General features: G+C 45.8%; 1 protein-coding gene across 3 annotated transcripts; it reads left to right on the top strand.

Annotated features, from left to right (window-relative positions):
• Window positions 1-62: 62 nt before the first annotated feature.
• On the top strand, window positions 63-15,778 carry LOC131104334 (voltage-gated inwardly rectifying potassium channel KCNH3-like). Of its 3 annotated transcripts, none has more exons than XM_058051394.2 (15): window positions 63-427; window positions 4,204-4,437; window positions 4,513-4,644; window positions 5,352-5,497; window positions 5,617-5,875; window positions 5,948-6,391; window positions 8,146-8,523; window positions 8,601-8,800; window positions 9,458-9,707; window positions 10,610-10,824; window positions 12,743-13,017; window positions 14,509-14,618; window positions 14,697-14,749; window positions 14,827-15,033; window positions 15,409-15,778. In XM_058051394.2, exons 1-15 carry the CDS (start codon window positions 352-354, stop codon window positions 15,517-15,519), a joined length of 3,090 nt encoding a protein of 1,029 aa, XP_057907377.2. In that variant the 5' UTR covers window positions 63-351; the 3' UTR covers window positions 15,520-15,778. The 3 variants fall into 3 exon arrangements, with proteins under 3 accessions (XP_057907377.2, XP_057907375.2, XP_057907376.2); XM_058051393.2 differs by having other exon boundaries at window positions 71-427; window positions 5,948-6,105; window positions 6,184-6,391; window positions 14,827-15,778; XM_058051392.2 differs by having other exon boundaries at window positions 68-427; window positions 14,827-15,778.
• Window positions 15,779-15,891: the final 113 nt, after the last annotated feature.

Genomic DNA, 15,891 nt, shown 5'->3' with positions numbered 1-15,891 from the left:
GGAAACTATTAAGAGGAGAGAAGGACAGGGGGCAGGGGAGGAAAGGGAGGAGGAGGAGCGGGATTGCGGTGCAGACCACCCGTGCGTAAATGTGACCATCCTCGCTGTGGTCCCTCCACGCTTCCATCCTCTCCCCTCCGTCCTCCGCGGGCGCCTCTGTGCTCCTTTCAGCCGGGATCACCTGCTCACATTTGGACCGTGGAGTCCCGGGTCTCGCGGCTCGGCGCCCTCCTCCAGGGGCTAGGAGGAGCGCCGGGTACCACGTCCAGGTTTCTCCCGGGCTTCGTGACCACCGCCGGCGACAGCAATGGCTCGGAGCGCCGGGAGAGACGCGGCTCGACCCGGTCCCGGATGCCCGTGATGCGGGGTCTGATCGCACCTCAGAACACCTTCTTGGATACCATCGCTACTCGATTCGATGGGACCCGTGAGTATCTGTGAATGACTCCTTATCTCTCCTTTAAATTTCAGCTGCGCAAATTCATTCTTATCACCTTAATTACACGACCAGTGATTGAGGACATCAGGACTGTGCTTATGCATGTCATGCAAATGTGTTTGGTGAATGAATTCTGATGAATGATAACACACTCACAGACACACACACACACACACACACACACGCTAAGGATTAATGAGCAACAACAGCAGCTTGTTCCAAGATAAAATGATGCAAATGCATGCCACTGCATGTACAGGTAAACTCAGAAAAATGAATGTTTCAGTACATTTTAACGCACTGTGCATAGCTCATTAACACAGCGAGGCAGTGTATTAATGAAGCATCACATGCACAAGGTGGGGTTGTGCCAAATGTATGCAACTAGGGGGAAATCAATCACTCAGCAAAGGCAGAGTTTCAGGGTTTTTTTGCGGTTTTCTGCAGACTGATTGAAATATTCTCCGATGTGAGTCCCGTTGCCTGTGAATATTCCCTGGGAATATATATGTGGTAGCAGAAATATACTATATGTTTGACACGCAGGGCCCATCTGGTGTTCAGGTGCGGATATGTTCAACACAGCATTAACACCAAGATATGAAATCCCATTTGAAAACTGCCTGATGCGGAAAAATTGGCAGAGAAAACAGTCGCTCTAAGCCTCCAGTCCTTCTACTACAAATGTGTAAAACTCACTGAGATTACTATTAATTCACAAATGAACTTTTGTTGCATAACACAGCCCTGAAGGTGCAAACTAACAGGAAAAATGTGTGGAAGAGGGATGCACTGGAAATGCCGTCAAGTTCCAGCACAAATTTCATGCACTTTATCAGTGCACGTGACAACTTCCTCTCCTCGCAGCATCACTGTAGGCCTTCATCGTCTCAGAACATGACGATACATTAAGGAGGCCCCTCTACATCGGAACCACCAATGATTCAAGCACTGAATGATGACAGTCGGAGCACTTTGGAGCCAGAAAACAATGTTTGGACTGATGTTCTTCTTGAGCTTTTTATTCATGATTGCTGTGCAGCTCCCAACCTTGGCTGGTTTAGAAGTAAAAGCACAATTTTAACGACGCTGGCTGACCCAGGAAGTGTGTGGTCGTATTTGTCTTCAGCCAAAATTTGTTTCACTGAAAAGGTGCAAAAATTGACATGGAAAGGTTTAGTATTAGTTGCCTCAATAATGACTTCCAACAACAACAAAACACAGCGTAATAAATATTTGCTGTCTGCGTTTGCCATAATAAGCAATGGCGGTAAAAATATCTGACAGATCAAATTATGTGCAACAAACACAGTCAGTGAATGCGCTGCACTAAAGGCGTAAAGTAAATGTGTGACAGAAGGGAGGTTTGAGGATGATTCATACTGAAAGTGCACTTTGCAGTGAAGGAGTTTGAAATGGCAAACAAATAATCTGTCATCTCTTAGCGCTCATCTGTGCATGTGTCAGCTGACTAAGCACTTCTCATTCTATCTCATTCAAAGACATCATACATCATGGATATCATGGGTTGCTTATTTTGCCAAATTACAAATTACAGACCTGATTGAAAGCTAGGGGACAATGATTGATATGATAACAGAGAAAAAAACAGTCCCATGAAAATGTTTTTTAACCATTATTAGAGCTCTCTAGATGTAAAATAGCACCCCTAATGTAATGACCCTTAAGGGCATTGCTATTATGTTCACGTTATTGTGCTTTTGTGTATTGTAATTGTGTTGAAGTGCTCGGGGAGCTGAGTGGCGGCGAACAGGAAATGGCTCTGCGGGTTCAGAGCTGATTTTTAAGCCTGGTTTATGGCTGCAACAGTATCCTGTGTTCGGCATTATTCGATACAATCGATTTATCAATTCATTCATTTTCTATTGCTTATCCTCACGAGGGTCACGGGGGGTGCTGGAGCCTATCCCAGCTGTCTTCGGGTGAGAGGCGGGGTACACCCTGGACTGGTCGCCAGCCAATCACAGGGCATCATATAGACAAACAAACAAACAAATTGGGCGAGATTTATATATAAATCTTGCCAAATCCCAACAACAGTCATCTCATGGCACTTTACACACAGAAAACCAACTGAAAGCCCACATGAGCAAGCACTTGGTAATGGAGGCAAGGAAAAACTCCCTCTGGGAAAGAAACCTTGAACAGAACCCAGGGTCTGTGGGGTGGTCGTCTGTCGTGACTGGTTGGATTGAGATAGAAAAATAGAGTAGAGGGATATTTTGTAGATGAAGCCAAATAACAGGAGAGTCTGTATCTTAGTCCAAGGAACATAGAGGGATGTCTCTGCGACGTATCGGGTCAGTTCTAACTATATAATTTAGCAAAAAGGGTGCTTCTGTGTTTACTTTTAAATACAGAGATGGTGTCTGATTCGGGGAGATGGTTCCACAACAGAGGAGATAACTATGATAACTAAAGGCTCTACCTGCCATTTTACCTCTAAAAAAATTCTAGAAGAAGCAAGTAAGTGTAAAGGCTGAACATTACAGGTCCTAGCACAGAGCTCTGTGGGATGCCACGACTGACTTTCATGTGTCTGGATTCTTTATTACTAATGGAACTGCAAAACTACAAACTGCAGGCGATCTGACAAAAAGAAGTGAAACCATTTTAATGCAGTAATGCTAATGAATGGCTGTATTAGTGTGTCGAATGCTACTGTGAGGTCTAATAGAGGGAAGCTGTTCGGCTCCATTCACGTTCGATTCAGTGCAATCACTGAGGTCATTTCCTCTGAGAAAAGCATAGAGATAGGTACAAATGCATTATGGATGCCCATTGAAGTGAGATTCTCTTGTGCAAAATAGTTGGATTTAATACGTAATATCTGCCAGGACAGGCACCAAGGCCCACTTTGTTCCTCTTGTCAAAATAAAGTCTGGTCAGCGCATTTACATGAGCTTTATTGCCATTTTATTCACACCCCGATGTCTTTTCCCTCTTTCTATCCTCTCATTCAATCACTGCAGTGAAGCCTGCAGCGTTCAAAGCCAACAATCTCCTCGCTCCACATTCGCTCGTATATGGACTTTAATGATCTCGTTGGAATTAACATCGTAGCTCCACGGTCACCCGTTACAGCTCACTCTGCCTCACAATGAATTATGCACAACTGTCCCCATAACTTGCCGCCATTTCATCATGCTAACATGCACATTTTCCTCTCATGAATAATCTGGAATATTGCCAGTGAGTCCATTCATGGAGCCTTACTCAATGAACTCGATTCTGAATTGCTTCAAAGGTGATCCAAGCGGTGTTTTATAAACCAAACACAGCTACGTTATGCTACTCATGCAATTTGAGTGAGCTCTGCATGAAGGTTATTGGAGTGACTCGGTAAATAGAGAGGCTGCAGAGTTGCAGTGGATGAGCAAAAGATAATTTGGAGGGAACAATAGAGTGGCATAAGCGCGAAGGCACGTTAAATTCTCCCAGAGGAAGACTTTTCAAAGGGAGCACAATCACTCCTCAATCCTCAGGCCAAACGAGGAGAGCTGTGCAATACATTTTAATGAAGCGTTCTTTACATTACAACATCTTAATGAAAGTGCACTGTGGATGCTGTTTGAATTCACTACCAAGCACATGCTGACCAAACAAAAACAACTGCTGAGCCTATTTCTGGGCTCCACAGCAACAACACATTCAGATGACAATAGTGATTTATGCAATTGCAGAAACTCATTAGAAAACCCCTTCTACTGGTCTTCATAATGGTACCAACCCCCCTTCTCCAGACAGCAACTTTGTACTGGGGAATGCCCAGGTCCAAACACTCTACCCAATCGTCTACTGCTCCGATGGCTTCTGCGAATTGACCGGCTTTGCCCGAGGCGAGCTGATGCAGAAGAGCTGCACATGTTACTTCCTGTACGGTGGCGAGACCAGCGACCGCCTCACCTCGCAGATGCAGAGAGCTCTGGATGAGCGGCGGGAGTTCAAGACTGAAATCATCCTGTATAAGAAAAGCGGTGAGAGCTGTTGCTGTATGAGATGATGGGCTCCACCCAGCATAGTGACTCCTCCGAGTACTTTTCTTTGTGCAGGCTCAAAGTTTTGGTGTCTGCTGGACATTGTGCCCATTAAAAATGAGAAGAGTGAGGTGGTTCTGTTCCTGGTCTCGCACAAGGACATCACAGAAAACAAGGGCATGGAACATGGCAATGAATCTGACACAGGTAAGATCATTCGCTGGGAATTATCGGATCATATGGTATCGGTTTTTGGCATCGGTGTGCAAGGAGTTTTGCTTTCCAATTGTAACTATTAGGAATGCACTTTTTTCCCAAGCTGATACCATAACTGATAACGTATTTATATCTAGTATACCGGATTTTATGGACTATAAGTCGCTCCGGAGTATAAGTCGCACAATGCCAAAAATGCATAATTAGGTAGAAAAAAACATACATAAGTCGCACTGGAGTATAAGTCGAATTGTTTGCAGATAATTTATTTTACGAAGTACTTGACCAAAGCCGACATTTCATCCTCTTGGAAGGCAAGTTCTAACAATAAAATAATGGAGAACAGGCTGAATAGGTGTAAGATATGCTAACACAATAGTGTTTTTGTCCAGTTTTTTCATGTATAAGTTGCTCTGGAGTATAAGTCGCAGGAACAGCCAACCTATGAAAAAAAGTGTGACTTATAGTCCGGAAAATACGGTAATCACTTGAAGTCACACTCAGCGTTTTGCCGCTTTTTCATCCAGAAGAAGAAGAATAAAGTGTTCATTACTTAGAGGGTATCTGTAAGAAAGTGCAAACAATATTGAATATCGGTAAGAAAGTCGATAAGAAGCAGCTCGAAGTTTAACAATAAACCTGGTGAAAAGGCCCAGCATGCACAGCTCCGACACAACTGACAATCCTCCTCATTTCAGATGAGGAAACGGGGCTGGAGGTGCACCAGATCAGTCGCCCTGCAGGCTTCAACGTGGAGCGCCGCCGCAGTCGAGCCGTCCTCTATCAGCTCTCTGGACATCTTCAGAAACAGGACAAGACCAAGAGCAAGCTGAAGATCAACAATGTGAGAACTGCTGTGGTGCTGTGCTCAGTCAGAAGTCCCCGCTTGGAAAGTACTGCTGTGTTTTCGTAAGCGGCTCCTTCACTGATCTGTATGCTCGCTTCTGCCTGTTTCATAACAAGAGTGTTCTGGGAGCCAACGCTAATCCAGTACCAGAGTACAAGGTGGCAGACATCCAGAAGTCCCGCTTCATCCTCCTCCACTACGGCGCATTTAAGGCCGGCTGGGATTGGCTGATCTTGCTGGCGACCTTCTACGTAGCCGTCACGGTTCCCTACAATGTCTGCTTCACAGCGGTGGAGGTGCGAGAGGACGGTGGGTCAGCAGCACGAAGCCCGCCCAGTGTTAGCGACATCTTGGTGGAGATTCTCTTTATGATTGGTGAGGCTGCTGCTACACTTGCCTCAGTGTTTCTCTGTGATGCTGAAAGTATCCCGTTTTTCTCTGGGTCAGATATCGTGCTGAATTTTCGAACCACCTACGTGAGCACTTCTGGTCAGGTTGTGTATGACGCCCGTTCAATTTGCATTCATTACGTCACATCCTGGCTTTTTGTGGATCTGATTGCCGCCTTGCCGTTTGACCTGCTATATGCTTTCAACATCAGTGTGGTGAGTCCAGCACACAGCAAGAAACAGATGCATGCAAACGCACGCTTTTCAACACCCATTTCTACGTCCATCACGCAGAACTTCGGGGTGCACCTGCTGAAAACGGTGCGTCTCCTACGCCTTTTACGACTCCTGCAGAAGCTGGACCGCTACTCCCAGTACAGCGCTGTGGTGCTCACCCTGCTCATGTCCACCTTTGCCTTGTTGGCCCACTGGATGGCATGCGTCTGGTACTTCATTGGCCGCAGCGAAATTGAAAGCAACAGCCCCACCTCTTGGGACATAGGTTTGTTAATAGATGGAGGAAGAGCAGCAGGACTATGGATTTAATGTAAATGTTCACTAATATGCAAATAGAGCTCTTCAATGTGTAGTATCCTAGTAAAAAAAGAGAGGCGACCTGTCAGCTGCTGCCATTTAAGGTGCAGGTTCAATCCCAGCCCTGAACCGTGTTTTTTAAATTATCCTATTATTCATTCATTCATTCATTTTCTACTGCTTATCCTCACGAGGCTTGTGGGGGGTGCCGGAGCCTATCCCAGCTGTCTTTGGGCGAGAGGCGGGGCACATATAGACAAACAACCATTCACACTCACGTTCATACCTATGGACAATTTGGAGCCTGTTTTTGGAATGTGGGAGGAAACCGGAGTACCCGGAGAAAACCCACGCATGCACGGGGAGAACATGCAAACTCCACACAGAGATGGCCGAGGGTGGAATTGAACCCGGGTCTCCTAGCTTTGAGGTCTGCGCGCTAACCACATGACCGCCGTGCAGCCCCAATTATGTTATTATTTCACACTAAAATCCCAAATAAAAAATGCTCCTCAGGACCACAATTTGGCCAGGGGCAGCACTGCATGTAAATCTTGAAAAAATCAATTTGCCTTCTATTCCATAAACACCACAAATTCTGAGCAAGGTGTTTTTGCAAGCACCAAACTAGCAAGGAATGAATAGCTGGAAGATAAGCAAAGTGATGCGTTTCATCATCTGGGAGCCTTGTGCATGACAGCATAATCAATACTGGCAAGGAAGCCACGCTACATGCATCTAAATATAGGTCTAAGTGTTACACGACGGTGTGCAGTGCAGACCCATGTCTGTTTTTTTCATGAGCAAGAAAAAAAACAACACAAAAATATTTGCTAAAGCAAGTAAGTAAGTAAATAAATGACACACGCAAAGATGCAAAAGGAAATAGACCTGGGTAAAGATACAAGATGCAGGATGTTTTCCGGACAAAAACATATAAATTACACAAAAATGTAGACAAAAACTTTGCAATAAGCTGAATGGAGCTGATAAGCACATGCAGAGCAACAATCTGACATCTCCTTGCAGCAGCTGCGGTCCTACAGAAAGGTGCTGATGGGAAATTGGCCGCAGCTGCGCCTCATAACCCCGCCCAGTCAAGAAGCGCTGTGGATCAAATGAAACCGAAATTAAGAAAAAAAACGACAACCAAACCAAAACCAAACCAAGTGGCGCATCATTTCATCCGTAGAGCGTGAAGAAGACTGGCGAGTGTGCTCCATTTGTGAGAGAACAAGTGTAATTATGGTGATCCGTCTCACCTCCCACTGTGCTCACTGCTAATAAAAACAATGCTGTGAGATGCTGGTGGTGCTGTTATTCTTGGTCACATGTGCGGCAGCCAAGAAAGTACCAACAGAAGCAAGATTTCAATTATTTCATCATAATGTGTTCAAAAGACACAATGGCTCTGCCCTTTCTGCCTGGTTAACTCATAGCTAATAATACTGAAGGTCAGCTAAAGCACTGCGCCAAACAATTTACCCTTCAGTTACCTTGTATTTCCCAGGCTTGAAATGAGCAAAATAGCTAACCCATACCACACAATTGTTTGGCGGCACCCCCTAGTAAAAAGTAAAAAGTCCTGATTACGAACCTGTGAATCAACTCTTCCACTAGGAACAAGATAGGAAGTAATCACACTCCAGTTTGTTGATGGGTGGACAGATAATCCACCATGAACAGATTTTTCTAAACTAACCTCCCTTTACACCCCAACAGGCTGGCTTCATGAGCTTGCTAAACGTTTGGGTACACCATACTTCCTGGCACCACTGACCTCTCTACTGGGGGTCTCCGATTCGCCCCAAGGAACCATGTCACCAGAACTGATCAATTCCAGCCAGTGGAACAGCTCAGGCCTGGAAACGATGAACGAGGCGGGAATGCTTGGTGCGGCCCAATGGAACGGCAACAGATCCCGTGCAAGGTCGCCCGGTGGCACGGGGATGTCCTTGAGCGGTGGTCCATCCATGCGGAGTTCCTATGTCACGTCACTGTACTTTGCTCTGAGCAGCCTGACCAGTGTGGGCTTCGGTAATGTTTCGGCCAACACGGACTCCGAGAAGATCTTCTCCATCTGCACCATGCTAATCGGAGGTGTGCAAAACATCATGCTGGGCAGACATTTTTGACAGCTGTCGTGGTTTTCATTTTCACTTCTGTCTCTTCTGTAGCGTTAATGCATGCCGTGGTGTTCGGTAACGTGACCGCCATCATCCAGAGGATGTACTCACGTCGCTCACTTTACCACACCCGCACCAAGGATCTGAAAGACTTCATTCGGGTGCACCGACTGCCTAAAGCGCTTGAGCAGCGTATGATGGAGTGTTTCCAGACAACCTGGTCTGTCAACAACGGTATCGACGTCAGTGAGGTAGTAAATGCAGTCATTGCATGATGTGTGAAATCTAATCACCTGAGACCAATGAACAATATTGTGTGTTAGACTGATGGAAGTCAGCCTCTCAACCTAAGTCAGCTATGATAGGCTCCATCTTCCGTTTGACCCCAAACAGAATAATTAGTACAGAACATGATTATGTTCATCATCTGCTTATTATTCTGGTGATGAGAATTCTATTTAGATGTAATTGGTACTTCGAAAGTCACTGCTTCACTTTTTGCGGCTTTACACTAGCACAGGTTTTCAAAAATATTTAATTAGTAAATAATCACTGTGTTTTGGTTGAATACGGCTTATTATTAGTTTTTAAAAATGCATATTTCAGAACATAAGCACTTTCAAGTATAAAAATGCCTGAATGAATATTTGTATTTTAAACAAATATAAGGCATTCAGAAGACACATTCAAAGATGTGAGAATATGATCACCAAATGTTTATTTGATGAGATTCCCCCCAGGAAGTACTGTACAGAACAGATAGGAACTCCCTATGCTCCACCTATGAAAATGGGATTTTTATAAATAAAGGAATCCTACTTTGCAGAAATTCGGGTCTGGACCCAATTAACCACGATAAACAATAGATTACTGAAGTTAATTTATTTTTATTTTCATCCATTCCCCAGCTGCTGAAGGACTTCCCGGACGAGCTGAGGGCCGACATAGCCATGCACCTGAACAAAGAGCTGCTACAGCTGCCGCTCTTTGAGTCGGCCAGCAGGGGATGCCTACGCTCCCTCTCGCTAATCATCAAGACATCCTTCTGTGCCCCCGGGGAGTTCCTTATCCGTCAGGGCGATGCCCTACAGGCCATCTACTTTGTGTGCTCTGGCTCCATGGAGGTACTGAAGGACAACACTGTGCTTGCCATTCTGGGTAAGACATTAAAGCAAGAGTTTTGCTTCATTCATTTTCTATTGCTTATCCTCACGAGGGTCGCGGGGGTTGCTGGAGCCTAGCTGTCTTTGGGCAAGAGGCGGGGTACACCCTGGACTGGTCGCCAGCCAATCGCAGGGCACATATAGACAAACAACCATTCACACTCACATTCATACCTATGGACAATTTGGAGTGGCCAATTAACCTAGCATGTTTTTGGAATGTGGGAGGAAACCGGAGTAGCCGGAGAAAACCCACACATGCACGGGGAGAACATGCAAACTCCACACAGAACTGGCCAAGGGTGGGATTGGACTCGGGTCTCCTAGCTGTGAGATCTCGATTGCCGCGCAGCCCCGTTTTGCTTCATGTGATAATCAAAACAACCAGCACTTGAAGTTCAGAACCATGGACAGCACTACAGTAGAACACCACAGACCTCCACTAATGCATACTGTGGGTCACAAAAACTCAACACTTTCATAGATAGACACAACCCCCCCACTACCCCCAGCATTGTTTCCTGTGCCTATAAGTGACCAGGAAGAAGTTAGAGAAAGCGTAAGCACCCACCAATTACAAATAATGTACAACATCATGAATGCTCCAGAAAACCAACAACACTTGTTCTCCCACCAGTCTGCAAGCTTTTGTATACACGTTAGCTAAATGGCAACACAGGTTGAATTAGCTTGGTGGAACTGATTAAGTGAGCTGTGCTTGCAGAGGGCCTAATTAACATCTTGGCATGAGTGTGTGTACACATTTATATTCACAACATAATGCAACAAACACACATTAGCACACACACTGGTTCATCCCTTTCTCTAGTGGGCTCACTCATGGGGGGGGGGTGTTAACTATTCAACTTTTCATCAAGTATTTCCCTCACATTCCAGGCCGAGGTGACCTGATTGGCTCGGACTGTCTGACGCAGGAGGAAGTGATTAAGACCAATGCCTGCGTGAAGGCTCTGACCTACTGTGACCTGCAGTACATCAGCCTCAAAGGCCTCCGTGAGGTTCTCTGCCTGTACCCCGACTACGCCCAGAAGTTCCTTTCCGAGATCCAACATGACCTAACGTATAATCTCCGGGAAGGACACAGCATGGAGGTACAGCAATAGTATGAGTCCATATATTAACCAGACTACGGTACATTAAGGGCGTACACACAGACCCAGCAGATCCCCTGGGGGTTCCCAAGATGTTCCCCAGCCAGATGGCATGTCCTTCTGGCATGTACTGCATCTGTCCCTGGATGCAAGAATCAAGTGCAGCATCCAGTGAAAGAGTCCTATACCTCATTTCCTCTGATTGTAACCCAAAGCAGGCCAGAAAGCCAGACAGTCTAGGCCCTGTTCCTTCGTCAAGATGAGGTACTCTGCCAAGGCATTCATCTGACGCAGTCCTCCAGATCCTGATAATCCACGAAAAATGGAAAATGAAAGAACTGAAGAGTCGTGTTGTCCAGTTGCTTTCGTTAAGTGTTTGTAGGCATCTTATCAGCCTCAATGTTGGCGATATTGTGCAGCACTTAATTACCGATATCCACCAACATCGATATTGGCAGCAGCTCTCCCCTCAAACTAATGTCATGTATCACCTGATGCTTGATGTAAAAACAATTCTGATATCATTGGACATCCTTATCATCAATGCCTTTTAATTGCCAACAATGTTTTTTTTGCACACACATGAATGACCAAAGAAAAATATCATGTCATCAGTTATTCATACCGGCAAGAAACAATCCCTTGTTTTAAATGCCTGACATAAAATTCAGGCTAAGCGCCATGAGCTGAATCCATCTGTTTTTGAAGATTAGTCCCAGCTGCTCCACAAACTCTTTCACCCAACATGTTGCACCGTTGTGGAGCAATGGCGTTGTACTTTGAAAGTGATTAGCCATCTGGACCGGGGAAAGAAAGGAGGCTCCTTCGTAAGATGCAGCCAGTGGTTAAGGATGGGAGCTAAACACGGTTGGTTCCCATGCCAGATGTTTACGAGCGGATCTCAGCTGTTGCATGGACACTTTACTTGGTGACTGCTTGTCGTCTGAAATGACTGCCAACAAGTTTTACACGTGCAGTAATGTCTTTAGACTTGCAGGAGTGTTTTCTCCACACCGTGGGGCTAAAAATAGTGCTGTCAGACGGGTGGGGGAGAGGTGGGGTCACCCCTGCCTGGATAAAAATAGAATACAACTCACATGCAGCCGAGGCGCCGAAACATCAGGATGAAAGGAGGCTGCAGGGGAAGGGAAACTGTAGACCATCTTGGGCACTGCAGACATGTGGCATAGAGTTAAATCCTTATTTATGTACGATTCGGTTTTGCCACACTTTTCCAACACTATCTTGCTTATCATCAGTTTGTCCTGTTTGTCCCGTCCATTCTGCGGAATCGAGTAACCAAACAAAGCAACATTGGTGACTCAGTATCCACGAATTGAACACAAGTGCCTGATAACCTGCTACTGGGCAAATAAAAACAACTCAGAATACGTGAACAGCAAAAACCGCATAGGCAAAGTCCCACTTGTACACGCCAACACACCATAAGCATATTGGCTCTGACACATGCCGAGAGACGCTTATTTGCTTAACAGCCCTGTCATGGCACGTGCAGCGCACACACATCCCAAACATTCCCCACTCCGCTCCCTTCCCCCGGAGCAAAATCCTCAGCTAAATTTAAACCTCTGTGATCTAAAAATACCAGTCTTGCTCGCACGTGAGCTAAAGACTGGATGGAGAAGAAAGAAATTGGGGAGTGGGGGGGGGGGGGGGGGCGATGGTGTAAGCTGAGAAAAAGAGCAGAGGAAGGGATGATGCAAAAAGACACATTCCTCCCTCAGACTTTACATAGAAGTGAATGGTGCTGCTGTTTCTTAATGAGCACACTCCTTGCAGAGATGATGAAGTGAATGAAGCTCTGCTCCACTGCAACTCTTGAATGGCAACTGTTGCAGATATTCCATCTTGTCAGAGTTATAATAGTCTAAAGTCTGCCACAACTTTCCCATTTTAGGCTGACTACGAGAGCAACGGAGGACTGGTGAAGAAGCTTCCTTCCATCAAGGAGGATGAGGAAGGGTCAAATTCAGAGGGGGAACGTTCACCAATCCCAAAGATTGCTCCCTTGGGTAGATTTGGGCGAGGTTTGCGCTCACCCCTACGATCCCCTCTACGCTCCCCTCTGCTCCCACCAAGACCTTTCAGACTGGTGAGCGACCACACCCGGCCCACCAGCCTGCAGATCCCCGTGGTGAGCTTCAGCTGCCTGCAGCCAGAGCTCAGTCCTCGGTATGAAAACAGTCATTGATCTCTTGAGTTAGTGGGAGTACTCGTACTAATCATTATCACATACTACAGTATTTATTGGCCTCTGTACTGTACTCTAGAAACTGCCCATTAATGATACGGGAAAAGGCCGAAATGATACTGTGTCAAAGCCCAGGGCAGTGATACTGATAAAATATAGAGTTTAACCATGTCCAGTATCAGCCCCCGTAGCTGTCCTCTCAGGGCGCGCTGCCCGTGAAACAACCAATCAGAGAACAGCGAAAGAAAATAGCAAACAGAATATTAAAAATGGAACGTTTTATCACCATTAATGAGGAGGACACTCTTGAAATGATCGAAAAAACTAAAAATGCAAATACAAGTCGGAAAACCAAGGCCGACCTCAAGCTTTTTTCTGAATGGCTCATCAACTGCAAGAACGAACGAAGACTGGTAGAAAGTATTCCCCCGCCTGAGTTTGACAAATATGGTCTTTTGATTAAATAGTACGTGATAATAAGCTCATGATTTATTCTCCACATTATTATTATTATTATTATTTATTATTACTTATCTTCTTTTGTGTCTGTTATTATATGGGAGCCAGGCAACGACATTTCGTTGGCAATTTCACTACTGTGTTTTTGTGCAATGACAATAAAGGGAGTCTATCTATCTATCTATATATCTATCTAGTATGTGATAATAAGATCATAACCTATAAGGATGCCCCAAAGTCAGCTGTGATAGGCTGCATGAAACATTGGCTGTTGCAACTTGTGTACTTCTGTACTTACACTCATTTTGAGTACTGCACCATTAGGATCGGGAAGTTACAGTACACTTAACACAAATGGGTGAGTGTGGAGCGATATAATAGTGATGTAGCCTAAATTCCCTCAATCACCACCATCTTGGCCATGTAGCAGAAAAGGAATGAGTAACTTGAGTACAATTTACAGTCAGAAAGGAGAGAAGATGATAAATATTGATATGGTCATTTGCAGTAAGTGCGAAATGACAGAAAAGGGAACGAGAATGAGAAAAAAATCAGTTCAAGGCTGCTTTTACTCACGATTCTGGTCAGAATTTTTATGGGCAGAAGTCGGAAGTGCAGCCACGGCGTTGAGGGTCTTAGGATCTCATCACTGTGGAAATCAGTGTTTCCAAATCTGAGGGCATGGTTTTCAGCTGGAGAAGGTTGAATTGCCCTCTTTGGATTGGTTGGGAGGTCTGGCCAAAGGTGGAGGAGTTCAAGTACCTCAGGATCTCAGGATCCACAAATCAGGGAAGGCTGGAGTGTGAAATCATCAGGCCAATCGGCACAGCTTCCGTCCTGATGTGGTCACCGTACCGGACCACCGTGATGAAGCTGGAAGGCAACGTTCTTGATTTACAGCATGAGCTAGATTCCTACCAACACGCCAAAATTTGTGTGACCAGAATTGATTCATTTCTGGATTTCATTTAGCCCTGGTGCTAATTATATTTGTCACATTTTTTTACATTCAGAATTGTGGACGGCATCGAAACAGAAAATCAAAGTGGTTCTGCCACAAAGTTTGATTTCACTCCCAGCTCCACACAGAGTTTTCTCGCCAGCCCCGATTCTGCTACAGCAGGTAACACACACACACCAGCATCCTTTCAAAACAGTCCACGATCTTCTGTGATGCGTTCGTGTGCTCATCTGCCCACAGAGGAACACAATGACCGTGACACCATGCAGGCTATCTCCAAACTCAAACACGAGGTAAGACTGCTGCACTTTAACTGCCACAACGTGTGGATTCATTTTAACGAATGCCTTTACCTCTACCCTTGAACCAGATGAAGGTTCTCTCCCGCCAGGTAACCACCGTGCGTCACGAGCTTCAGGAAATGACGCGACTTCTCAAACCACTTTTCCACAACACCTCCACCCTGCTGATGCCCAGCGCCGTGACGCCACCTCCCAGCATCTCATCGCACAGTTGCTCACCGGCGCCACTGCTTTTTACCCAGCATGCAGAGGACCAACATCTTCAGCGTCTCCTGGTACCCGAGCCATCATCTCCTCCACTGAGCATGCAGGCTTTTGAAGGCTGCAGGAGCGCACGTGTAGGAGAGAGCGGCCCACTGCACTGTTCCCATTCTCAAATCCTCACCTCCAGTAACCCTCCAGTCGGGTCCCATTGCTCAGCTCCGCCATCACTTAACAGTTCTCCACGTGAGCACGCACTCATGCCACTTTCCGCCTCGTCCTCCATCCCGTCCATCTCCTCCTCGTCGACCTGCACACCCCTTCTGCTGGACTTAACGGGAGCAAGTGTTGAGCCAACATTCTGCAGCTCTTCCCAATACCAGCACCGTCCTTTCTGCCACTCCGACACATACCTGACACCCCCCCTTTATGTGCGCCCACCTCCTCAGATCAACTTCCAGCCTGTTCTCCGGCCCTCCAGCATGATGGCAACCCAGGGCGGGGCACCGTGGGAAGATCAAGCCACCCAGCTCAGCTTCGTGGACGAGGGGCAGCCATGAAATGACAGCCTCACCAGCTACTGCATGACAAACGCGTCTGGCATGTCAACATGTGAAACATATTGGTACATACAACGCTTTCAATTGGACTGTATGGACATTTACCACCAGCGGTACATTTCATCTACTCCTTTCTAGAGGGATGCTGGTGGCCAGGTCCTCAAAAGTGCAGCTCCTTTGATTACCACTAGATGTCAACATTGAACAAATATAGAGTTTGATGCATCAAAGGCACCAAAATAAACTGATTCGATATGAATTGTTTTCCGTTCCTTTCTGATATTCATGCATGTTTAAATGTATAAGACATGTTTCATTTATTGTAGGAAGTGGAGTATGGTGCAATCTTTAATGTACAGGTACTTCGGCAAC

The sequence above is a fragment of the Doryrhamphus excisus genome, linkage group LG15 (assembly GCF_037039965.1).
Source record: "Doryrhamphus excisus strain RoL-2023G ecotype Guam linkage group LG15, RoL_Dexc_Guam_v1.1, whole genome shotgun sequence".
NCBI classification, from domain to species: Eukaryota; Metazoa; Chordata; class Actinopteri; order Syngnathiformes; family Syngnathidae; genus Doryrhamphus; species Doryrhamphus excisus.
This window is presented reverse-complemented; position numbering and strand designations above follow the sequence as displayed.

Excerpts from the sequence above, each read along its gene's own strand:
- LOC131104334 (XM_058051392.2), top strand. The coding sequence starts at position 352 with ATGCCCGTGATGCGGGGTCTGATCGCACCTCAGAACACCTTCTTGGAT. Across the intron at positions 5,876-5,947 it reads GGAGATTCTCTTTATGATTG|ATATCGTGCTGAATTTTCGA; the intron begins GTGAGGCTGCTG and ends TCTCTGGGTCAG. Across the intron at positions 6,392-8,145 it reads CCCCACCTCTTGGGACATAG|GCTGGCTTCATGAGCTTGCT; the intron begins GTTTGTTAATAG and ends ACACCCCAACAG.